The following is a 24,428-nucleotide window of genomic DNA, read 5'->3' as shown; positions in this document are numbered from 1 at the left end:
ATGAGTTCTTTCAAAGAGACAAATGTTAAATGTGATTATAGATTTGTGTTTTTACAAAGTGACAAGAAAAACATCCAAATAAACATTCATGTGAACTCCCTGATCTGCTGATGTTCTTGTACGTCACTGCTGCAGATCACTCCACCTCCCAGAGTCCAGTCAGACTTTTCTGAGACTTCTTTAAAATATAATATAATATAATAGTGTAATATAAACATGTGTTCCACGTAAACGTCAACAAACCTCATTTTATTTTACTGCCATGTTTTTACAGTGCAGGGCGAGCTGGGCAGAGAGGGAGAGAGAGAGAGGGAGGGGGAGTGATGACATCATCAGGAGGAGGAGAGAGAGTGAGAGAGAGGAGGAAAATAGCATCCTGCATCAGACAGAGAGGAGAGAGAGCAAGAGAGGGGACGAGGTAGAGACTGCAGGGACAGATGAAAGGACAGAGAGAAGAAAACAAGGAGTGATGGTGTGACCAGAGAGAGGGACGAGAGACACTGACTCTGACACTGGAGAGAGAGAGAGAGAGAGAGATAAGAAGACAGAGGCTTTAACATTTGTCATCTGGGCCTGTTTCTGCGTGTGTCTCTGTGAGATCAGCTGATTATAACACACAGTTTGGAGGGCGGAGCCATGATGGGCAAGGATTACATGTTGGCCATCATCATTGTCAACTATGAAGGTGAGAAACAAACACACACACACACACACACACACACACACAGGGGGCCGCATCCACCTCACTGGGCATCAATGCTAACAATCCTTTTGAAGTTATGGTTGGCTAAAGTCTTCACTCGATCGCCATCACTTCTGGATGACAACAACGACAACGACAACAGGCACTGATTGGTTGTAGGTCTGTCCAATGGCACACAGAGGCTATGTCAATTTGTCACGCCCCCTGGACCAAACTCAAATGAGATTGCTGTCTGGTGTGAGCAAGGCTACTTAGCTAGCTAGATTACTTAATATCTAGAATTGCAGTTAGCTTGAGGGCTACAAATTAGCCCTGAATAGCTATTCCTACAGAGTTGATTTGATTTGAAGACAGACATGTAGACAGACGTGAAGACAGATGTGAAGACAGACGTGAAGACAGAACTGAAGACAGACCTGCAGTCATATTTCAACTAGTTCTTATACAGAAAAAGCTCAGCAGCCTGTTAGTGGATATGTAAACAGTTGTTAACAGGTGCTAACATATTTTAGCAGATTTTAGCAGGTGATAGCCAATGTAAACTGATGTAAACAGAAACTGTTTAAACCTAAATTTTACTGAATCCTGATCATCAGTTTCCATTTTATTTGAAATCACTTCAGCCACGTCTTTCCTGAGGAAAAGAAGAGAAAATGACCTTCATCAGTGTCATTGATGGATGGAGGAAGCTGAGGATGTGGACAAGGTCATTAATGAGGACAGTGAGGATGATGATGAAGATGTTAATCAGGACAGTGATGAGGTTGACTGTCTCTGATTCAGCTCTCTGCAATGAGAGACTGGTCAACCATGAGAGAAGACAGTCTGCTCTCTTTGACTCTGATGGTCTGCGTATTGATCCGTCCACGTCCTTCCCGTCATATCATTGTCTCCAAATCAGCTGATTCAGCAGTTTGTGTCTCTGTGGGTTTATTAATAATTCAGAAACTCTCCCGTTTCTAATTCTAATTCTAACTCGGCTTGTTCAGCAGTTTATTGTCCTATTTTTCACTTTTGTCCTTTATTGTCCAAGGGGGACATCAGACATTATCTCAACAGATGGACTGAGGGGGCAGAGCTTGTGTGCTGTCAGGTGGTTTTTATGACCTGAACCGTGTCTGTTGTGGTTGTGTGAACACAGCGGAATGCTAATAGCATCGTGGGGACAGATGTTGACAGTTTCTGTCTCCGCAGACAACATCTGGACTGACCAGAACCTGCTGCTGGACTCAGACCTTCCCTCTGGCTGGAGAACTATCAAAGACTCGACAGGAACTTACTACTGGCATGTTCCTACCGGCACCACCCAGTGGCAACACCCCAGCGTAACCGGGACACCAGAGGCCCCCGATACACAGGTCAGACTAGTTTAGAACTGCTTAGAACCGCTTATAGAAGTGGGTCATATGGGATACAGTGACATTTTTTAACCTTTTACAGAACGTCAGAACATGTCTACGGACCGTTCTAGTTTAGACAGTAGCGTACCGTGGGGTTTCAGTCAGGGCCTTCAGTAAAAAACAAAAAACATGCACGAACACATCCACATACAAAACACACTATTATGCACTATATTCACGAAATAGATGATCTGCAAAAACCATGACGCACACGCACACCACTGCGCATCTATAGGCTACTGCATCACTACCACCACATCTTCCATTATGTCACTGAGCAACCGCAATTTCACAAGCTGACGACACACGTCAGTCAAAGTTATAACCAAATGGGAAATGGCAGCTTCAACGAAAGGCCAGCAATACAACTAGAGCAGGTCCACGGAGCTATGATGCGTTCAATGACATATGGAAAATCCAGCTCAGCTTCACAAAAAATAACCATATTCTTTCTGGAAATATAATCATAACATACTGAAAAAGTAATTGAATTCAGACACGTTCAGACACATTAATTTGATTATTAAAAAAAATAGTAAATAAAGCAGAGAAGGCCCTGCTGGCCCTGACAGCCCACCACTGGGTTTAGAACACGAGCAACACGAGCAACAAGTTGCATTAGAATGACTTATAACAGGTCATAGATAGGCCTAGAATGTTCTAGCCTGGGTTTGCTAAATTTACTCAGATTAGCATATCTCTGTCTTGACAGAAGGAAGCTGGACAGCAGGACCCCAGTGGACAGACGGACAGTCCCACTGAGGACAGGTAACACATCAAAGCTCGTACCAAAATATCCACTGGGTTTTTGAGAACTGTTCACATTCTTATTATTTTTTTGTTTTTCTCAGGTCTTCATGGCATGAAGATTATCTGACCAATCATGACCCTGACTCAAAGGTGGGACCTTAACACCACCAACAACAAGACTCTGTTCCTGAGACGTCCTGGTTTAGTCAGACAATAAAAGTCTAGCTTTAATTTTATGGAGTAAGATGTTGTTAAATGATCGACTCTTTCAGGAATTATCGAAAAATGTAATATCATGATCACGATCTGGTTTCCCCACCATGACCTTACTGTTTGGAGCAGTCCACTATGAAGATCTGGTTTTGGCACATTTAAACTATTAAGATCTAGTTTAGACCAGTCCAAAGATGACTCGCTGTTTCAATCGCAGTGTCTGGTTTCAACCAAAAATCAAGTATCAAAAATACTGAATACATATCTTAACAGAATCAGGCGTTAACCCAGTATATACTGTCAGGATCTGGTTTAGACTAGTCTGAACTGTCAGAATCTGGTTTGGATATTTCAGGAATTTCAGTGTTTCATAACAACATGTGATGAACATCACAAACAGGAAGTGTCCTCTGCGTCTCTCAGCTGTGATGTCAGAGGAATACAGACTGGATTTGGATTGTGTTTGGTGATACAAAGCTTTTAGTCTCCTAATCTCTCTGTTTGTGTCCACCTTTCTCTTCCAGTTTTATATGAATCCAGCATTAATCTGACTTAATCTCACTCTCTCTTTTTCTCAGTGACCTTAATCTCACCCTGTGTCCTGCTTTCACCTGTATCTCTCTCTCTGTCTATCTGTCTCATCTTTTTGTTTCTCTCTCTGTCTGTCTCTCTCTCATCTGTCTGTCTGTCAGTGTTTTGCAGTGCGTTCACTGGGCTGGCTGCAGGTGGAGGAGGAGGACCTGTCTCCAGGCCGAAGCAGTCTTGCTGTCAGTAACGTGATTCAGCAGCTGTCTCACTGCAGCAGCCCCGAGCAGAGAGACAGACAGGGAGCGTGGGGGGAGGTGAGACACCTGATCCAGCTGAATCCACCACAAACTGTTTTATTAAAAATACACCTGGATCTGCTCTTAGATTCTGGTTTAAACCAGTTTAAAATGTAAAATGTGTAGACACTGTCAGGATCTGGTTTAGAAAAGTCCACACTGTCTTGATCTGGTTTAGAGCAGTCCCTAGCTCAATCTGGTTTAGATCTGATTAAGTGCCTTTTGGGATCTGGTTTGGATCTGATTGAGAGCCTTTCGGGATCTGGTTTGGATCTGATTTAGAGCCTTTCGGGATCTGGTTTAGATCTGATTAGCCTTTCAGGATCTGGTTTAGATCTGATTAGCCTTTCAGGATCTGGTTACATCTGTCTGTGTGCAGGGTCAGGAGATGATGCTAGTCCTGAAGAAAGACACTCTGACTCTTTTGGACCCTTTAGACCACACCCCCCTCCACTGTCAGCCAATCATAAACATTCGTGTGTGGGGAGTGGGCTGCAACAACGGCAGGTAAACCAATCACACGCCTCCCCCCATCTGTGTGTGTGTGTGTGCACTAACACTATTACTTTTTCTGTTTTCTCTAACCTTCACCTGGGCAGGGACAGGTAAACCACACACACACCCATGTATGTTAGGGTAATTACCGCATACTGAGGACATAAAAAATCGTCACATTTTAAGTTCAACATTTAGTCTCCAGGACATGAATGTACTGTACATAACCCTTATAGAAACCTGTGTGTGCGCGTGTGTGCACGTGTGTGTGTGTGCGTGCTCAGGGACTTTGCCTTCGTGGCGGGAGATAAAGACAGCTGTATGCTGAAGTGTCATGTGTTTCGCTGCAACACTCCGGCTAAAGCCATCGCTACTGCTCTGCATGACATGTGCTCGAAGGTCAGTATGTGTGATCAGTGACTGTATATATAGACCATCAGTGACTGTATATATAGACCGTCAGTGACTGTATATAATGGCCGTCAGTGACTGTATATATAGACTGTCAGTGACTGTATATAAAGACCGTCAGTGACTGTATATATAGACTGTCAGTGACTGTATATAAAGACCGTCAGTGACTGTATATATAGACCATCAGTGACTGTATACAAAGGCCAGTGACTGTATATATAGACCATCAGTAACTGTATACAAAGACCGTCAGTGACTGTATATAATGTCCATCAGTGACTGTATATAGACTGTCAGTGACTGTATATATAGACCGTGACTGTATATGTCAGGGACTGTATATATAGACCGTCAGTGACTGTATATAATGGCCATCAGTGACTGTATATATAGACCATCAGTGACTGTATATATAGACCGTCAGGGACTGTATATATAGAGTGACTGTATATAATGGCCGCCAGTGACTGTATATATGACCATCAGTGACTGTATATATAGACCATCAGTGACTGTATATATAGACCATCAGTGACTGTATATATAGACCATAAGTGACTGTATATAAAGACTGTCAGTGACTGTATATATAGACCATCAGTGACTGTATATAATGGCCGTCAGTGACTGTATATATAGACCGTCAGTGACTGTATATAAAGACGGTCAGTGACTGTATATATAGACCGTCATTGACTGTATATATAGACCACCAGTGACTGTATATATAGACCATCAGTGACTGTATATATAGACCGTCAATGACTGTATATATAGACCGTCAATGACTGTATATAAAGACTGTCAGTGACTGTATATAAAGACCATCAGTGACTGTATATAAAGACGATCAATAACTGTCTGAACTTTGTCTATAGATGATGTCAGAGAAGTCGCTGATGAGACCGACTCGCTCACTGACCATGGAGAGTATATCACCTGAAGACCTGCCCAGACAAGGTGATTCACCCGTCCTGTCCTCTGACATCACCTGCTGCTCTCTGGTTGGCTCTTTATTGAAACAACACGTTGTTGTTGTTGTTGTTGTTGCAGTTGAGTTTCTGGAGGCAGTGCAGCAGCAGGTCCAGAAGTTTGAGGTTCAGTATATTGGTAACCTGCCAGTGTCCAGAGCCATGGGTAAGATGATAATTTCACCTGAACTCACTTGAACTCGCCTGATAATCTCACCTGAAATTGCCTGATAATCACACCTGAACTCACCTGAATTTGCCTGATAATCTCACCTGAACTCATCTGTCGTGAACACACAAATATAGAAACATAGATATACTGATGAGCAGTATCAATGTCAAACCTAACATTACCCATCCTCCACTACCAGGTGTCACCAAATCCAGTGGTGCGGTAATGTGTGTGTGTGTGTGTGTGTGTGTGTGTGTGTGTGTCACAGGGATGGAGGTGTTGAACCGAGCCATTGAGAGCATCTTGAACTCCACAGACAGAGAGGACTGGGAACCGACCGTGATCCACGTCACAGATAACATCCTGTCGCTGTGGCGAGGACAGGTAACAACCTTGTCCAACACCGTCCATCACTTCACACACACACACACACACACACACACAGCTCTGTCTAATCTGTGTCATCTGACCCTGACAGGATGGGGAGGAGCCGTTCTGGGAGTGTCAGGTGCGCTTCCTTACTTTTCTGGGCGTTGGCCACGACAGCCACACCTTCGCCGTGATCGTCGACGGCGGCACGCAGCAGTTTGAATGTCACGTGTTCTGGTGTGAGCCAGATGCCGGAATCCTCTCCGAGGCCGTTCAGGCCGCCTGCATGGTGAGACACCTGTCTGTCCCCAGCAATGTCCTCACTCAGGTTGTGTCCACATTCTGGAGATCTGACTCTGTGTCCCTTTAACATCCTTCTAACTCTCCGTCAGGTCCAGTATCAGAAGTGTCTTGTGGCTCAGACTCCTCCGCCGAGGCCCAAGTCGTGGCGTGCAAATACATCAAAGGTCAAACGAGCCAACTCCATGGACAGTGCCACCTTCCCTCCTTTCACGATGATGCCGAGGATAGCCAAGGGTAACGGCAGCACGAGGAAGGGGATGATGGCGTTCTTCGAGACCTTTCGCAACAAACAGACCGCCACCTCCTAATGATGGAGGCGGGGCCATCAGAGCCAAACATCAGCAGAGGCTGGAACTCGAACACTGAACTCATGGCTCTGATCGTCCATGTCCGATTGCATCACCAGCAACAGTCGCCTCCTGCTGGTGGGACCTGAATCGCACCTGTCTGAACTCGTCCTGGAGACGCAGGTTCATCGCAACCAGAACCAGAACAACCGTCAACAACCACCAGGTGGACAAGTCCTGGATTCAGGATCATGTGATCGAGATTTCACTGGAACTGACGAGACAAAAGGACACGTGTCCTAAAATATCTGAAATATTACTTTAGTCATAGGAAAAGCCTTAAGTGACACTGGAACTACATTAAAACCACTGCGTCCACACTGGACATTGATGTCAAAGCTAAACAAAGAGCTATGATGTTAATCGAGTGACATGTTTCCATGTTTACGTCACATGTACAGGTTTCCATGGTTACAGGTGTGAAAAGTACAATGACATTTCAAAGTAACGTAATATTATATGACTAAAGACAATAATAATAATAATAATAATAATAAAGATTAATGATGAGACAAATATAATTTTTCTTTTGACGATTTTTACACATTTAAATTTTTTTCTACCATTTATTTTACCTGACGTTCAAAAAACAGTCAATTAATATCCATTTATATACATTTGGCCCAAAGCCTCTTTCATACATTTGAAAATACACAAACAGGAAGTAGGTGTTTGCACTGCAAACAATCTAACAGTTTCCTCAGAACACTGGGAGTTCTTGAACACCTCGCAGGCTGGTCAGTGAACGCAGCACAAACACATTTACGACATTCACTGGAATGAAAATAGCAAACAATGGTCGTGTGTTAAGTTGGCGGTCAATTTATTAGGAACAGGTTTGTCCGCTAGTTAGTTATGTGGAAATTCTTTGCAGTTTTTTTGCGATTTTTGTCGCCATGGTTACTCGAAACACAAGTCACAGCACACCATTCTCGATCAAACCGCACATTTTGATGTGGGATTTGTGGGTGTTTTCTCAAAACTGTAGGACGAGTTTCGCCGTTGAACGCCATTGATTTGCATTGCTGAGCCAGGTGAAATTCAAGCCTGCATACTGCAGCTTTAATATGTTGCCCCCATGAACTTCACAGTAAAAGCCATGACTGGACATAATATTGTTGTTTTTACAAATATACAGTAAGTTTAGTTTCTACTTACAGTTAATAGCTGAATAATAATAATAATAATAATAATAATATTTTATTTTATTTATTTTCTAAATCTACATGTAGTAGTAATGACGATGATGAAGAGGGAGGGGGCAGAGAGAGGGGAGGATTGAGGGAGAGAGAGAGCAGAGTCTCAACAGTACGAGATTCGTCTTGCAGCAGCAGGTAAGCTCAGACTCCGTTCGCGCTCCAAACTCCGTTTAAATTACTGGCAGTTTGAAAGAAATCGTTCATTAAGTGACGCCGGCAGCTCTAGAAATCGCGTTTCGGCGCGTTGGTTCCGTTTGTGTCGAGGTGTGTATGAATTCGGCTTACACATAGTTCAGCAATCCGATCGTGGTCCAGAGTTATTTCACTCTGTTCTACCGCTTTGCGCGCAACTCTTTAATGCGCGATGATGTGACACGATAACAACTCCAAAATCAACACTCGGTGACGAGTGAGTAAAATGTCGTGAGACGAATTATAGAGCGCAAACTGCCGTCGAGTCCAGCATCAATATTACTGTTCGTGTTGTGGTGATTTTACATTTCCAGGAGCGTGAAGTCACTAAACTGTCAAAATTATGAATTGACGTCTGGTCTGACGACAGATAACACAAACTTTGCACATTACGATGAGATTTATTTTGGTGGAACTTGAAGCTGCTGCTTCTTCACTTCACATTATTTTAATCTTCAATCAATCCTGCAGGATTATACAATGTTAAAGAAAACAACAAACTGAAATTCTATTGATATTGACGCAGTTAACTCACAGTTAACATAAAGTACAACAGTAAACAAGTTTCCTGACGACAAACAAAGTGATGAGTCAACAACAGGATGCAGAGACACCTCTGTCCTTCTCTGTGGTCTCCATGGAAACCAGCTGATTTGATTAGACTGGTATGAAGGCAGATGACTGATGTGTGAAGTGTCTCCTGACCTGCGGGACAAGTGAGTCCTTCAGCCAGTCAGTAGAGCATGACTGTGTCTGTCTACATGTCCGTCTTCTCAGTAGGACATATGCACGGACACAGTGGTGCGAGGACACACTGGAATTCCTGGAATTATCACCTTTTTTGAGGCACTAAACGTTGGTGAAAACGGACGGAAAATTGACACACAAATCATAACAGGCAGGAAAAAATGATAACATAAGGCAAATGCGTGCTCAGTAGTGCACCCAAAGGTGAAGCATGGACAGAGCTGAAAACTAATTTGCACTAAATTTCACAAAATTAGTTTGAATGGGACACTTTTGTGCTAAACGGTCCGAGTGTAACATTGTTCGTACACAGTGCACCAAATTTCACGAAACTTGGTGAAAACATGTCATAGCACAAGGCGAACAGTTGGCACCATTACCTCAGCGCAATAGCAAGTCGGCCATTTTGAATTTGGCATCCATCTTGGCAATTTGCAGGTTCCGTAAATAAACAAACTCGTCTGAGCGAGTTAATCGTACCTATATCTTTTAAAAATGCAGCAATTTGTACTAGACACATCAAAGATGAGAAGTTCCCTAAAGGTATTGCAGATTCAAATGGGGCGTGGCCACAGCAACCATTGGAATCTTGGCGAATTTCGACCATTCATAACGAAAACAGGAAGTGCCTGGTAACTTCGCCGTACGTTGACTGAACTGCTTGAAACTTTATACGTGAGACAAGAAACCCGACCATAAAACATGAGCAAATGAAAACTAAGTTAAGGGTATAGTGCCACCTTCTGGTAGGGCGGCAGCTGTGAGGACCCGTACAATGCTGCTTTCATTCAGATTCATTTTGTTTTTGTTTTGTTTGTTTGTTTTTTGTCTCTTCCTGTTCAGCTCCTGTAGATTCTTCTCATCCGTCGTCCTGATGAGCAGCGATCAGCCTCCTCCGTATCGTCCTCTTTACCCTGAGACTCAGCCGAGCCCTGGTTTCCCCACAGGTTTGTCCGTCCCAGCACGAAAGACAATAAAGAACTAAATACATAATAAAAAAACGACTCTACTCCCAACTTTAATGTGTAACAACTTAAATGCCGTACTGTTAAAACTAACAATATTGATCCGGTGTTGCAATTAATCTTACCAATGGTGTCTGTGATGATGTGATGTTTCGGTCATGTGACCCCTTGTTGTTCATTTCCAGCTCTCAGCTCTCAGCATGTGGCCTTCCCCGGCTCCTCATTCCAGGTAGAACACTGTAAAACATCATCTGAACACTGTAAAAAAGAGATTTAATGCAATTTTTGTCACATGACCATCACTGTTACCATGACAACCCATTATGTCCCCTCCCCAGACTTTTCCTCAGAGCTACACAGGTGGAGGAGAACAGTCCTACTACTCTGGGCCTCCAGCAGAGACGATGGGGCCTCCAGGAACCTTTGTCATTCAGCCTGGATACCAGGGTTACCAGAGGGTCGGCCCCGGCCCCGACCCCAAACTGTACGGAGAGGCACCAAAACACACAGGTAGGTAAAAGGTCAGAGTCACAAAAACAAAGAATGAAGAGTCTCCATAGAAAAAACAGAAGTTATAGCAAAGATTAGTCCATTAAATAACTCACTGAAAACACCACAGACCACACAACACACTGAAAACACCACAGACCACACAACTCACTGAAAACACCAGACCACAGACCAGTCCACACAACTCACTGAAAACCACCACATCAGACTTGTGTCCAGATGTGACCAAAAACGTATGCTAAAGGTCTGACTGACAGCGAAATGGACGGACCATAATCCTGGTCCTGGTGTCATGTTCTTCACTCTTATCCAACATCAACTGAATTACAGGGAGCACCACCTTGTGGCTGATGCTGAGATTGAATAAGCCCCACCCCCTTCCTCTGTGTTTCTGTCCGTCAGTGTTCGTGGTGGAGCCGCAGGATCAGCGGCGAGGACATGCCGAGGACTCGTTTCTAACAAGCTGTTTACCTGCTCTGTGCTGCTGCTGCCTCTGGAACCTGGTGAGGTCGCACCTCGGCTGAACTCTGACCTCTGACCCGCACCTTCCCCGAGTCTCCCATCATGCAGGTGGGGCAGAAATGATCATGCGAGAGCTCTGAAAATAAATAAATAAATAAATGAATCAATGAAAAAGGGGCAAAGTTTTGCCTGGGCTGTCGCCTGGATTTGGACCTGAGAAGAACTGAAACTGATCATGTGACACAGATCAGAATTTTTTTAGACTCCGCCCCATAGTGTTCAGCACACAGAATAGCATTTCTTTACAGATGAAGAAAAGGTGATTTATGGCGCTTTTCTGTGATACAGTTCTAGCACGACTCGGCTTTTTATCAGTCACGCTGTTTTCCATGACTTTATAGCTCCTCCTCAATGTTGTCGGGGTCGTCATAGAAACCGTCGTGACGTGGATTTTTCTACGCGACACAAACACCTAAATCTCAGAATTCCTGTGCTCTGATTGTAATCTTGGAATTCTGACACAAAGTTTCAAAAGTATGATTTAAAAATGTTGGACTGAATTCTGACTTTAATCTCAAAATTCCTCAGTGTTCTGACTTAAATCTTAAAATTCTGATTCAAATCTCAAAATTCCCACTTTGAATCTGGAAATCTGACTTGAATTCCAGGTTAATCTGACCTAAATATCAGAAAAGTGTTCTGATTTACAATCTTGGACTTTAATCTAAAAATTCCCAATTTGAATCTCAGAAGTTGGAATTAAATCTCGGAAATCTGACTTAAATTTCAGGATTCAGAGGTTAATCTTGGAAATCATAACCTAAATCTCAGAATTCCTGTGTTCTGATTGTAATCTCAGAATACTGACTTAATTTTCAAAATTCCAACTTTGAATCTCAAAGTCTGAATTTAGTCTCGGAAATCCTCTGTTAAATATTGACATTTCAGACATTTCCTTTGCTAAATGATGGAGATTATCGCATGTGTTCAGGGATTTTTAAATCTTTTTAATCTGATCTATAGTTGGACATGATTCGCTCAGATTCTTGAACGTATCACCACGATCTATCACTGATGGAAAAGTGGAGTCGAGTTGAGCTGGAACTACGATACGATGGAAAAGATTAGACTTTGTGTGTTGCCGTTTTTTCACCACCAGGTGTTTAATCTTATTTTAATAAAAAATAAATAATCTGTGTTACTATGAGATTAGTGGCTGAAACATAACTTTAAAATTGAATGAATGACACGCTAATTATAATAATTAAATATTGACACATTTTAATGCCAAACTGAATTAACCCTTAAACTGGATAACTGTGTTAACCCTTAAACACACAAGACGCATTTTTGTGTTTTTTCATTTCTAACATTTTATCCTTTTTTTCTGGCATATTGTTGCAACATTTATGCCAGTTTTTTTTTGTAAACAACATTAACTGAAAAATATAGTCACACTAACACACCTCATGCCCAAAAATGACGCCGGGGTTGATGGACATGTTGTCCACCATCAGGTCAAACTCTGTCAGGATGTCCCTCAGGGAGTGGTCGTCTCCGAAGCCTCCCCACTCTGTGTTAATGCACATGCGTCCGTCCTCACCCGCCACACGCTTCACGTTCTTCATTTCCTCCATGTAGCACGCGTTTGTTTCTGTACCTACACACGAACACATGAACACATGGACACATGGACACATGAACATCGAAACTCATTCATTTTTAATTACCAAAGTTGGCAATTTGGGGGTTAAAATCTTTTTAGAATTCATTCATGTATGATGAGGACTGATGTTGGCTTAATAAATTAAAAAAGAAAATAAAAGAAAAAAACAACAATTTATTGTTTTTCTTATAATGTGATTTTTTCCTTTCTTATTTCTGTCTTTAGTTTAATACTCACCCATAATGTAAATGACTACATATTAAGGTGAAGACGTGAGGTTAAGGTATTAGGTCAGGATTAGGATTAGGTCAGTAGTAATTATGGTTAACATTACAGTAAGTCTCCAGGAAATGAATGTAAATCAATGTAATGTAATGTGTGTGTCTGTGTGTGTGCTGCCCCCTTCTGATCAAATGGCAAAATAACATTAAAGTGTCTTTTTTCTATGACCATGTTAAAATGTACAGTTTACACAAAGAATGAGTGTAGACACAGAGTGTCTTATATCATTTTTCCCCACCAACTATATAAATACACCTGAGATAAAAAGTACTTAAAATGTTTACAATTGTCACAGTTCAAAGTTCACTTGGCTCGTTTTTATGAACAAAAACAAAAGGAAAACAGTCTGATTTTATGACTTCTGCACAATTATTGCTACTTTATATCACTGCTAAAGATGTGACATTAAAAAAGAAAATTAAATACTAATTTTGACTCAAAAACAATTAGAAGACACTTAGAAGCCTGAATATGTGACCTATGAACACACACACACACACACAGGACGTCCATATAAGGAGTTGTGTATTAATTATTCCCATGGCAAATTACCATGAGTGCACCTGTGAGCACGAAGGGTTAACAAGCAGTAAATTATATTTAAAGATTTTTAAAGTTATTCTGGAAAAAAAAATTCTGTCCCTGATTAAAATAAACTTAGTTGTTAAAGGGTTGAAATAGAGACAAGATGTATGATGTGTGCTAACGTGAATTAGCTTCTCATGCTAACTCTCTTCCACACTCACAAAAACAACAGGCTCTTTGTTGTCATTTTTATAAGCAACAAAAACCTATGCTAAGCTCGCAGAGAAGCGAGGAAGCGCACAGAGGGCGGGGTTTGGTGGTCACCTTTGTTCATGCAAGGTTTTTTTTTTCCCTCCTTTGCACACAAACTGTGTCAAGGTGAACAACAACAGCGAGCGACGCCATAAAAGGCTTTAGCGTTTACGACGCTGTCATCATCAAACTTTCCATAAAGTGGAGTTTTATGGTCGTTAGCTGGTTAATGGTTCACCTGGAGACAGGTGATGGGGGGAAACAGACACAAGATGGACGCCCAGTTCACGCACACACTGCTTATCTGTCCCTCTCTCTGTTTTGGTGAAATGTCTTCTTCCTTCTTTTCGTCTCTCTCTCCCGACAATCGTTTCAAAATGAAAAATCTCAACGTTTAATCGAAGCATGAACTATTTTGTCTTAAACTTGATGTTAAAACATCCAAAATTCATGTTGTTCTCAAATAGAAAGGAGGTAAAGATAAGTACTGCTCCTAAACTGGGATGGACAGAGGGAGGGATTATTGATTGATCAAATTTGAATCTTGTGTCACACTAGGAATAATGACACTGAATTTCTGGGTAAAAAAAACACATTTTCACAGCGTGCAAATCGCCAAGACGGACGCAAATCACCAACTTAATTATGGCTCACTGTTCATCTCAGGGGGCGCTAGGTTTGAGCACTATCTCAGTATCGCATATAGAGTTTTCAGAGTTAACCCCCGTAAAAATGACCACAAAGCCACGGAATAATAACGGCAAGGTTATAGGGACACTTCATGTTTTGCGGCGAATGTTTGAAATTTGCCAAACTTCCGATGGTTGCCGCAGCCACGCCCTATTCAATCCGCAAAACCTTTTGATAACTTTTTTCTCTTTAATGTGTCTCGTACAAACTGACCCATTTTTTTTTTTATGCTGGTACAATAAATGCTCTCAGATGATTTATGAACAGACTCATGTTTTGTGGTGAAATGGTGGCTACCATGGCCAACTTCCTGTTAAATGGAGGCTGTGGTCCCGATGGACTTTTTTGTTCGTCTTGGGCTGCAACATGTTCACACGAAGTCTCTTGAAATTAGGTGGGACTTAAAATGGTCCGCTGTTCACCTCACTGCTGTTACACTCAGACCGTTGTTACACTCAGACCGCAAAAAAAATGTCCCATTCAAACTCATTCAAACTGCAATTTTTCATCTCACTTCTATTAAAGCATCACACATACATTTTATTATATCTGGGTGTCAATCTGGAATTTATAATTTTTACAACTGTCCACCAGATGGCGCTGTTTTTGTCCATATTCAACAAATTGAGGGAAAAAACATGTTATTTCCAGCAGATGGCGATCCCAGATCCCAATTCCCCCTCCCTCTCATTGAAATGTCCCTGTAATAACTCAACACATGCAATTTGCATTTATATTGAAAATAATTCATATTTTTGTTTTTTTTGGTGGCATCATGATAAAACCTATAGCATTGACAGGGTTAAAAGCTTTAAAAAATGAATGAGAAATTGATATCAATAATTCGGGCAGAAATAAAATCAGCTCAATAAAAGTAGAATATATAATAGCATATTCATATATTTTTTTAATAACTTGTTTTTAAAAAGGACAATTTTTGTTCTCAGTGGCACGAGTGTGATTATTTGACACTGCACAAAAATGAATGCAAAAAAACCCCATCAGTGTTCTGCAAATCTACTTTAATAATAAAATAATTCATATTTTCAGGATTTTTGGTGACATCATGACAAAAACCTGGCATTTAAAGGATTAAAACCTTTTTTTCTATAAAATCTATTTGATATCAAGCATTAGTCAGTCATCATCTAACCGCTTTATCCTCCACCAGAGGGTCGCGGGGGGTGCTGTGCCAATCTCAGCTACATCGGGCGATAGGCGGGGTACACCCTGGACAGTTCGCCAGTCCATCGCAGGGCCACACACAACTAGAGACAAACAACCATTCACTCTCACACTCACTCCTATGGTCAATTTAGAGTGTCCCATTTACCTAATCCCCACATTGCATGTTTTTGGACTGTGGGAGGAACCCGGAGAGAACCCACACACACACGGGGAGAACATGCAAACTCCATGCAGAAAGGCCCTTGTTCCAACCGGGGCTCGAACCCGGGTCTTCTCGCTGCAAGGCAAGAGTGCTAACCACTACATCACCGTGTGGCCCTCAAGCATTAGTAATTATTAAAAAAAGATTATGTAATGGTTAATAATAAATTAACTTAATTTAAATAATATTTAAATACTAAAATATAATTATTATTGTCTCCATGGATTTATTGTTTTACAAACAAACATCATCAACACACATTTTTATTTCTTAAAATGTCAAACTATAAAATACAAAGACAAATAAGAAATTAAAAGATGACTTAAAAGTAACTTGTTTGAAATTGTAAAATCGTTTAAAATAATTGAAATTTATGAATTGAAATGTAAATAAAATAAAATTAAATTAAATTAAATTAAATTAAAGCAAACTAATTAAACTCAACTAAACTAAACTCAACTAAACTCAACTAAACGAAATTAAACTGAAATAAACGAAATTAAACTGAAATAAACTAAACTCAACTAAACGAAATTAAACTGAAATAAACTAAACTCAACTAAACGAAATTAAACTTACTTAAACTAAACTCAACTAAACAAAATTAAACTGAAATAAACGAAATTAAACTGAAATAAACGAAATTAAATTAAACTATCAGTGTAAAACAATAAATGTGTTATAAATCCATAAACATGCAGTTCATTCCTCTTCAACACAGAGGAGGGGGTATAGGGGCGGGAACATGGGGCGTGGCCATGTGACTGACAGGTGGTTGTGAACCCATGAGCAGAAGGTGTGATGCTGATTCATGAATTAAAGGAATAATTTATATATACACAAATATATTAGATACAGTGAGAGAGGTGTGAGTGAGCATGTGAGTGAGAGAGTGAGTGTATGAATGAATGAAAGTGAGTGAATTAAAAGGTGAGAAATTAATGGTGAGTGAATGAATAAACATATTCATTGCAGAGAGCAAAAAAGAAATGTGAGTGAATGAATGCATTAACTAGTGAATGAAATAGTGAGTGCATGAATAAACATATTCATTGCAGAGAGCAAAAAAGAAATGTGAGTGAATGAATGCATTAACTAGTGAATGAAATAGTGAGTGCATTAATAAATGAAAGAGTGAGTGAATTAACTAATTAATGGAAGAAAGAGTGAGTGAATGAATGGATTAGAGTGAATCAATTAATGCATAATAGTGACAGAGTGAAATAACTAATTATGGAAGAAAGAAAGAGTGAGTGAATGCATGAATTAACAAATGGACGACTGAATGAATTCATTATCTGAGAAAATAAAGAACAAGATAAGGTGAATGAATTAATACGTTGTTTGGATGAATGTAAGAAATAGTGAGTGAGTGAATGAATTGAATACAGTGAATGAATTTATGAATTAAACAGTGATTGAATGAATTAACAAAGGAGTGGATGATTAAGTGAATTAAAGTATGTAAGGAATAATGAGTGAGTGAGTGGGTTAACTATCTGAGGAAAGGAAGAAAAAAGGTGAATGAATGAATAAATGTGTGACTGAATGAATTACATAATTAATGAAAGTGAATAGGTTTGTGAGTGTGTGAGTGAATGGGTGAGTAAGTGAGTGAGGGAATGGGTGAGTGGGTGAGTGAGTGAGTGAGTGATGAAAAAAATAGTTTATATTGAACTACAAAGACCTAAGGACCAATGGGCTTCTAGTCTGCTGGAGAGGGGGCGGGACTAGAGCGAGAATAAAAGTGTTAAAAGTAGCATGAGCTAAAAAAAAAGTGATGATATTTCACAGAATTTCAAAGTTTTTTGTTTGTTTTGTTATGGGACGATGTGTACGTCACAATAAAAGTACATTTATGAATAAAATAAATCTAATGTGTAAAAAAGTTTACGCGCCAGTTTGACACCTGTGGAGGAAACATGGACTAAAGACAGGGGAGACAGAGGAGGGAGGAGATAAGAGCAATAAAAGAGAGACAGAGCAGGTGGAGGCAGGTCTCCTCCTCCTCCTCCTCCTCCTCCTCACACCTGCAGGTCAGGTGAGTCAGTCGCACTGTGGTGTTCAGATCTTCAGGCTGGAGCCTCAGTATGGTCACGTCTCCTCTTCACCTCCATCCACCATGTACGTGAGTTACCTTCAGCTGGACAAAGACTCCTCCATGTACCCGCACCAGAACCCGGTCACCCGACACCCGGGCCTCAGCCTCAGCCCGCAGAACTTCGCGGTGCCGGCGCCGCCGCAGTACTCGGATTTCGCGGGCTACCACCACCACCACCACCATCACCCGCACCACCCGCACCACGGACTCACTAACGACCCGGTGCAGCAGGCAACCGGCCCGGGCGCAGGCGGCTGGAGCCCGGCGTATCCGCCTCCTCCGCCTCCATCCGCTGCCGCCGCCGCGCCGCCGCCGCGTGACGACTGGTCCACGCATCATCATTACGCCGCCGCAGCGGCAGCGGCCGCGTCCACCGCGTCCACGGTGCCCGGCGCGGTGGGGCCCACGCTGGGCTTCAGCCCCCCGGAGTTCAGCGGGCAGCCGCCCGCGCTGCTGCCCGCGTCCCTGAACGTGTCCGCGGGGCCGCTGTCTCCGGGCTCCCCGCAGCGGAGGAACCCGTATGACTGGATCCGACGCAGCTCCGCACCGCCCGCAAACCCAAGTAAGAGCCGCAGGTCACACGAGTCGGGCGCTCATCCTCCGGTGTGCGCGCGCGAGACACTTACATTTAAAGTGAAGCGAGGTTAAAGTTTAGAAAAAAGTTTGATTTCTATGTGAAAACTTAAAAATATTTAATGTATCATTTCCATAATGTGTAACGTAACGTTTTTAACATTTTCAGTATAACTTGATGTTATTTTATAAACTCTATCAATACAAATATTAACAGGAATAACATCAACCATATGGTGTTTAAATAACAATCATGTGACCTAAATAGGACATTAAATGTGTGTGTGCGCGTGTGCGTGTCCTTCATTTTCATATGGGACAGATGATTAAGAGAAATTTTACTCTGGTGCAGATTAAACAGTGAACAGTTGCAGCACAGACAGTAACACTCACTCACTCACATTTAAACATGTTTTTCTGTTATACACATTATCTGTATTCATATATATTTGTACCTTACTATTGTATATTACAGAATAGAAGTTTTGTTTTTTAATAAAACACATATGTGTGTGTGTGTATAACAGAAATACATGTTTATATATTTGTTTGTTTTTATCTCATATTTCCATATATATATGTGTGTGTGTGTGTGTGTGTGTCTGACGTGTCTCTCACTGTCGCGTCCTGTCGCCGGATCAAACGTGTGAATCCGGTTTGAAGCCGTTGTGATGGAAATGTTTCCCCCGCTGGTGAAGAGACCGCGGGCGGCGCTTTGTCCTGCGCTTTGTCTCAGGGCGGAGAAAACAACAAGAAAACAAGAGAAAACAAGCGTTTACAAGTCACTTCTCACTTTGAAGTGTGAAGAAGTGTGACACACACACACACACACACTGCTGCCTTATGGACTGAATATGTAACCATGCAATATAACATAACATAACATAACATAACATAACGTAATAACACTGTCCACACTAAAACTAAAAATATATAAACTCTGTCCAAGTAGAATTTGTCCGCATCCACACTAAAACAATCAACCTTTCATCAAACCGATTTTTTTATTTTATTATAAAACAAAGTCAAACTTCCCGCCCCGCTTGAATTTACCAATAAAAAAAAATACATTTTGTTGTCTGTGAAAATGAAACATTCCTCAAAGTCTATAATGTGGACCCCGGGCGTAACCATGGCGTCGCGTCGCGGGCACAGAATCGGTGGAGTCGACGGGCGTCTCTGAGCGAAGGCGCAGTGAGGGTGCGTTTGAATTGTGCACCCGCATCAGCGTCTCGTTATCTGACGTATGGGGAATCAAACTGTTGGTTTTTCACTTTCTGACAAATGGAGCGGAAACACACACACACACACAGATGTTCAACGCAAACTAAAATGTTTGAGTTCTGATTTTCCCCAGTGATCGATCACACACACACACAAACACTCTCTCTCTGACGGTGTGTGTGTTTGAACAGAGAGCAACACTTGTTTAACCTGTGTGTGTGTGTGTGTGTGTGTGTAAAGTTAATATTGAATCAGAGCGTGTTAATGAGCTGACGGCCTTTTAATTAGCTTTAGCACGACCATCTGTGTGTGTGTTTCCACTAACTAATTCATTTACGTGGTCGTAGTGAGTCGAACACCAGTGATTCTCTGTGTTAACAACACTTACTGCAAGCGTCCCGAGGACAGATGTCTGTCCAACAGAAGCTAACGTCCACTGTTGACTCACTGCTTCACTGCAGCACCACCGACAGTGAGCCACAAAAGCTAACGTTAGCCAAGTCCGTTAACCATCAAGAAACAAACAAACAAGCAAACAAACAAACACTGTGGTCACAGTTTTCTATCCAAAGCCTCAGTGTCCCTGACATCTCTGCTCAAACTGTTACTGCGGGAGTTGTCTTCAGGCGTCGCAACGAGACTCATTTCATACAAAGATCGTACAAACCTGGTCCGGTGTGACAATAAGGTCTTAGTGTGGGACACTGTAAACAAATGATGGACATTATATCAGTCAAAATTAAAACCATAAAAGCAACAGTCCTGGACTACAGGAGAGTTGAATGAAGGATTCGTCTAAACGTCGTCGTTTTTTTGGCTCCGACGCGTCAATAATGTCAATAACATCAATAACGTCGCTGACGTCAATAACGTCGCTAACATCTTTATGTTTCTGTTTCACAGATGGAAAAACTCGCACCAAAGACAAGTACCGTGTGGTTTACACCGACCACCAGCGGCTGGAGCTGGAGAAGGAGTTTCACTACAGCAAATACATCACCATCAGGAGGAAGGCGGAGCTAGCGTTATCGCTCAGTCTGTCAGAGAGACAGGTACAGCCACACACACACACACACACACACACACACACGCGAGTCCCCTCTGTCTAAAAAAAGTCCTTGCTTTTTGAAAAAATCCTCACTTTTTTAAAAAATGCCCTGTTTTTTTGAGAACATCCTCACTTTCTGCAAATGTCCTATCTTTTTAAAATGTCTCTGAAAATTGTCCAGGATGAGGACACGTCTTTAAAATTCTCCTCCTCCTACAGGTGAAGATCTGGTTCCAGAATCGCAGAGCGAAGGAGCGAAAGATCAACAAGAAGAAGCTCCAGCAGCCGGCCTCCTCCACGACCACGCCCACCCCTCCCACCGGGACCAGCGGCGGAGGAGGCGGTCTCCATAGAAACGGTAGCAGCAGTGTCACTATGGTGACGAGCAGCAGCGGCAGCAACGGGCTGGTGTCCCCATCGTCTCTGCCTCTGAACATCAAAGAGGAGTACTGAAGACGAGGGACGCTGATGTCCTTATTGGACGCTGATGTTTCTATTGGACAACGACGTCGGGGATCAGAATAAAAAAAAGGGTCTACAGGTTGAAAACCTCCCGACTGGCTACCATCAGGAAACTCTGTTGCCGTGTGATTCCAGCTGACGAGTGACAAAGTGAAAGACGCTAACGTGACGTCCACACGCGGCTCTTCACTCCCAGCGCTTGTTGTTTTATTCGAACTCACAGAACTTTTGATTTTCAATAATTTCCCGCAAAAATGAAGGATGAGGCACGAGGAACGCTTCCATCTGATGGAAGGTTGCAGCCAATGAAATTTTAGCTTTTTTAAAAAGTGCATTATTCTGCTTTCGCCAACATCATGGCTTTCACTTTTCTACCACTAGAGGGCGATGACTGCTGCTGAATCACAGCCTCAAGGGGGCGCTCTAATTTGATAATCCCTTCTCATAAATTGCTATGAGGAGGATACGACCTCTGAACGCAAGTGGAATGCACTAGCAGTTAAGTTTTTCTCGCTGAAATGCATGCTGGGAGTTGCAGTTTAGCTCAGCAGTTACGTGACGACATGAATTCCCTATAAATATTTAACTTTTACACCTGAACGCAGCATGTGAGTGCCATCCTCAGATTAAAGCAGGAGAATATAATCTTCTGATGCAGCTGCTCATTTCATCTGTGATGAAATTATACGACAAAGAAGAACGAAAAGTGTAACAATAACGATGGTTTAGATTTTGACACAAAATGGCGGCGACATCAGCAGTAAAAACATGGTGAAAATTTCCTTATTTTAATATTCAAACAAATGGACCTGATGACACAGTTCTAGCTCGGCTCGGCCCGACTCGAGGTTCGAGGTTCAGCTGAGCCGACAGACTGACGACCTCTGATTGGTGAGAATTCTGAGATTAAAGTGAGAATTCTGAGAGTTTAAGTGAGAATTCTGAGATTAAATAGTTAGTTGTCACTGGAAGCTCCACCCCCTGTATCCAGGACCAGGTGACGCCCTTGTGCATCCCGTGACATGTGAGCGACGTTCATGCAGCAAACGTCTAAAACGAGCAGAAATGAAAGTTGTTGTAGTTTTTTTTTTTTTAAGAAAAATAAATATATCAGATAGGATTGTCACTAATTCAAAACATTCACCAAAGTCCAAACCATTCCAGGAATTCCATGACCTGTGGGAACGAGCCGAGCCAGAAGTGTAGAAGTGTTCAAACTTCCAACAAACCCTAAAATCCATGTAAATGTCTGTGACCTTTGTCATGTTTATATTTTCCAAATGTAATTTGTATTAAAAGCTGAAGATTTTATTGTTAACGACCGAGTTTCACGTATTTCATTTCCCGAAAATAACAAAAACAATAACAACAGGCAATTACAGTATAATGAAGGTATTTAGAAGTCGCAGTTCATCGATTATTTCTGTGAGTGTGTTTGAAGTAACAAACATTTGTTTCAGTTTTTCAAACACGCAAACATTTATTCACACAACACACACACACACACAGGCGTATTTGCTAATTGATGGAGCAGTTTGAGGTGTGGTGTCCAAAGGGCGAAGAAGACGAACACTGGACAAACAGAGCAGGATCCTGCTATCTGCTGCTGTGTGTGTGTGTGCGCGTGTGTGTGTGTGAACCTTTGTCCCTCTGGGCTCATTTTTGTCGTATCTTAAAAACACTGATAGAGACTCTATCAGCAGGTGTTTAGGTGAACTTGTATATGAGTGAGGACATGAAGTCCGGTCTCACGGCTGATTTCAGGATCAGGACTTGGACTGGGGGTTGGTGCGAGTTTGCTTTCACGGTGAAACAAACCAGAACCTTTTAAGTTAACGTATTCCCCTCCTCGCCTGAGGCGGTGCTGCATCATGCCGCTAACCGGTATGTTTTAGTTGCGTTTACCCACAATGCCCGGCGTCATAGTATGTTGTGGCTCCTGCATTTGGTTCACTTGAAGCGAAAACCAAGACCTACGTTTTTTCAACTCAGACTCAGGTTAGACCAGGTCTAGAGTCAGGTTAGACCAAGTCTAGAGTCAGGTTAGACTCAAATTAGACCAGGTCTAGAGTCAGGTTAGACTCAGATTAGACCAAGTCTAGAGTCATGTTAGACTCAGGTTAGACCAAGTCCAGTGTCAGGTTAGAGTCAGATTAGACCAAGTCCAGAGTCAGGTTAGACTCAGGTTTGACCAAGTCCAGAGTCAGGTTAGACTCAGGTTAGACCAAGTCCAGAGTCAGGTTAGATTCAGGTTAGACCTGGTCAAGAGTCAGGTTAGACTCAGATTAGACCAAGTCCAGAGTCCGGCTAGACTCAGATTAGACCAAGACCAGAGTCAGTTTAGACTCAGGTTAGACCAAGTCCAGAGTCAGATTAGATTCAGGTTAGACGAGAGCTTCTTTCACATCTGTGTGTCTGTCTAATTTCCACTTTGGTGGTGTTTATTTGTCGGAGTGCATTTGCCCGTCGAGTCTTTGTTTTGTGAGTGACGGCAGATTAAAACACATTAACACTGATAAAAAATCCTGTGTAGACCCAGGATTAAATGGGTTTATAGACCAGCAAATTCAAGCCAAATAATCTCATGGTAGAGTCAGATTGGACGCAAAATTCAGGTTACACTTAGATTAGCTTAAATTTAGGTTTGAGCCAGGTTACATTAAGATTAGACTCACATTTGTGTTAGGACCAGAGAAACTCATTTTAGAATCAGTTTAGCACTGACCCAGATTGTGTCAATTTAGACACAGATTAGGTTATAATTTTAATTTGGTTAGATTCTGAGTAGACTCAGACTTATGTTAGGCTCAGGGAAACCCTCTAGGTTAGGGTCTAGGTTTGAGATGCAGATTTGGCTCAGGGAAACTCAGATTATATTCAGATTTAAGTGAGTTACATTTTGGACTAAGTCAAATTAAACTCAAGGTAGACTGGTTCGTCTTGGAATATTCCCAGTTTATGGCAGTTTAGACTCAGATTACGTTTAAATTTTAGTCTGAGGAGATTGAGATTAGACTCAAACATAGATTAGGCTCAGGGAAACCCAGATTAGACTCAGATTCAGGTTAGGCTCAGAATAAATCTAGGTTTGAATCAGGTGAAATTCATATGAGACTCAAATGTAGAGTCAGGTTAGACTGTAGTAAATTAAACCAGGTTAGGGTCAGGCTAAACTCAGA

General features: G+C 41.8%; 3 protein-coding genes and 1 long non-coding RNA gene across 6 annotated transcripts; 3 read left to right on the top strand and 1 right to left on the bottom strand.

The window, feature by feature from the left end:
* Positions 1-378: 378 nt before the first annotated feature.
* On the top strand, positions 379-7,472 carry apbb3 (amyloid beta (A4) precursor protein-binding, family B, member 3). Of its 2 annotated transcripts, XM_044042467.1 has the most exons (13): positions 379-685; positions 1,898-2,061; positions 2,816-2,871; positions 2,955-3,003; positions 3,759-3,908; positions 4,270-4,397; positions 4,490-4,495; positions 4,670-4,784; positions 5,678-5,759; positions 5,853-5,936; positions 6,211-6,326; positions 6,421-6,600; positions 6,704-7,472. In XM_044042467.1, exons 1-13 carry the CDS (start codon positions 637-639, stop codon positions 6,920-6,922), a joined length of 1,398 nt encoding a protein of 465 aa, XP_043898402.1. In that variant the 5' UTR covers positions 379-636; the 3' UTR covers positions 6,923-7,472. The 2 variants fall into 2 exon arrangements, with proteins under 2 accessions (XP_043898402.1, XP_043898403.1); XM_044042468.1 differs by lacking the exon at positions 4,490-4,495.
* A 790-nt stretch (positions 7,473-8,262) lies between these two features.
* Positions 8,263-11,098, top strand: LOC122779858 (cysteine-rich and transmembrane domain-containing protein 1-like). The gene is made up of 5 exons (XM_044042511.1): positions 8,263-8,295; positions 9,943-10,046; positions 10,250-10,293; positions 10,403-10,574; positions 10,977-11,098. The coding sequence occupies exons 2-5, from the start codon at positions 9,974-9,976 to the stop codon at positions 11,096-11,098; spliced, it is 411 nt and encodes a 136-aa protein (XP_043898446.1). The 5' UTR covers positions 8,263-8,295; positions 9,943-9,973.
* Positions 8,301-19,929, bottom strand: LOC122779869. 2 transcript variants are annotated; one of them, XR_006361617.1, is made up of 5 exons: positions 19,134-19,929; positions 12,503-12,696; positions 11,046-11,172; positions 10,190-10,301; positions 8,301-10,031 (listed from the first exon to the last, which is right to left on the bottom strand). It is a non-coding gene; the product is annotated as an uncharacterized LOC122779869 (long non-coding RNA). The 2 variants fall into 2 exon arrangements; XR_006361618.1 differs by lacking the exon at positions 8,301-10,031 and adding an exon at positions 10,066-10,080.
* On the top strand, positions 17,848-22,567 carry LOC122779845 (homeobox protein CDX-1-like). Its single transcript, XM_044042496.1, has 3 exons — positions 17,848-18,504; positions 20,643-20,791; positions 21,007-22,567. Exons 1-3 carry the CDS (start codon positions 17,964-17,966, stop codon positions 21,238-21,240), a joined length of 924 nt encoding a protein of 307 aa, XP_043898431.1. The 5' UTR covers positions 17,848-17,963; the 3' UTR covers positions 21,241-22,567.
* Positions 22,568-24,428: the final 1,861 nt, after the last annotated feature.

The sequence above is a fragment of the Solea senegalensis genome, linkage group LG13 (assembly GCF_019176455.1).
Source record: "Solea senegalensis isolate Sse05_10M linkage group LG13, IFAPA_SoseM_1, whole genome shotgun sequence".
Taxonomy (NCBI): domain Eukaryota; kingdom Metazoa; phylum Chordata; class Actinopteri; order Pleuronectiformes; family Soleidae; genus Solea; species Solea senegalensis.
Note: the sequence above shows the minus strand (reverse complement) of the source record. Positions and strands in the feature narration are given on the sequence as shown.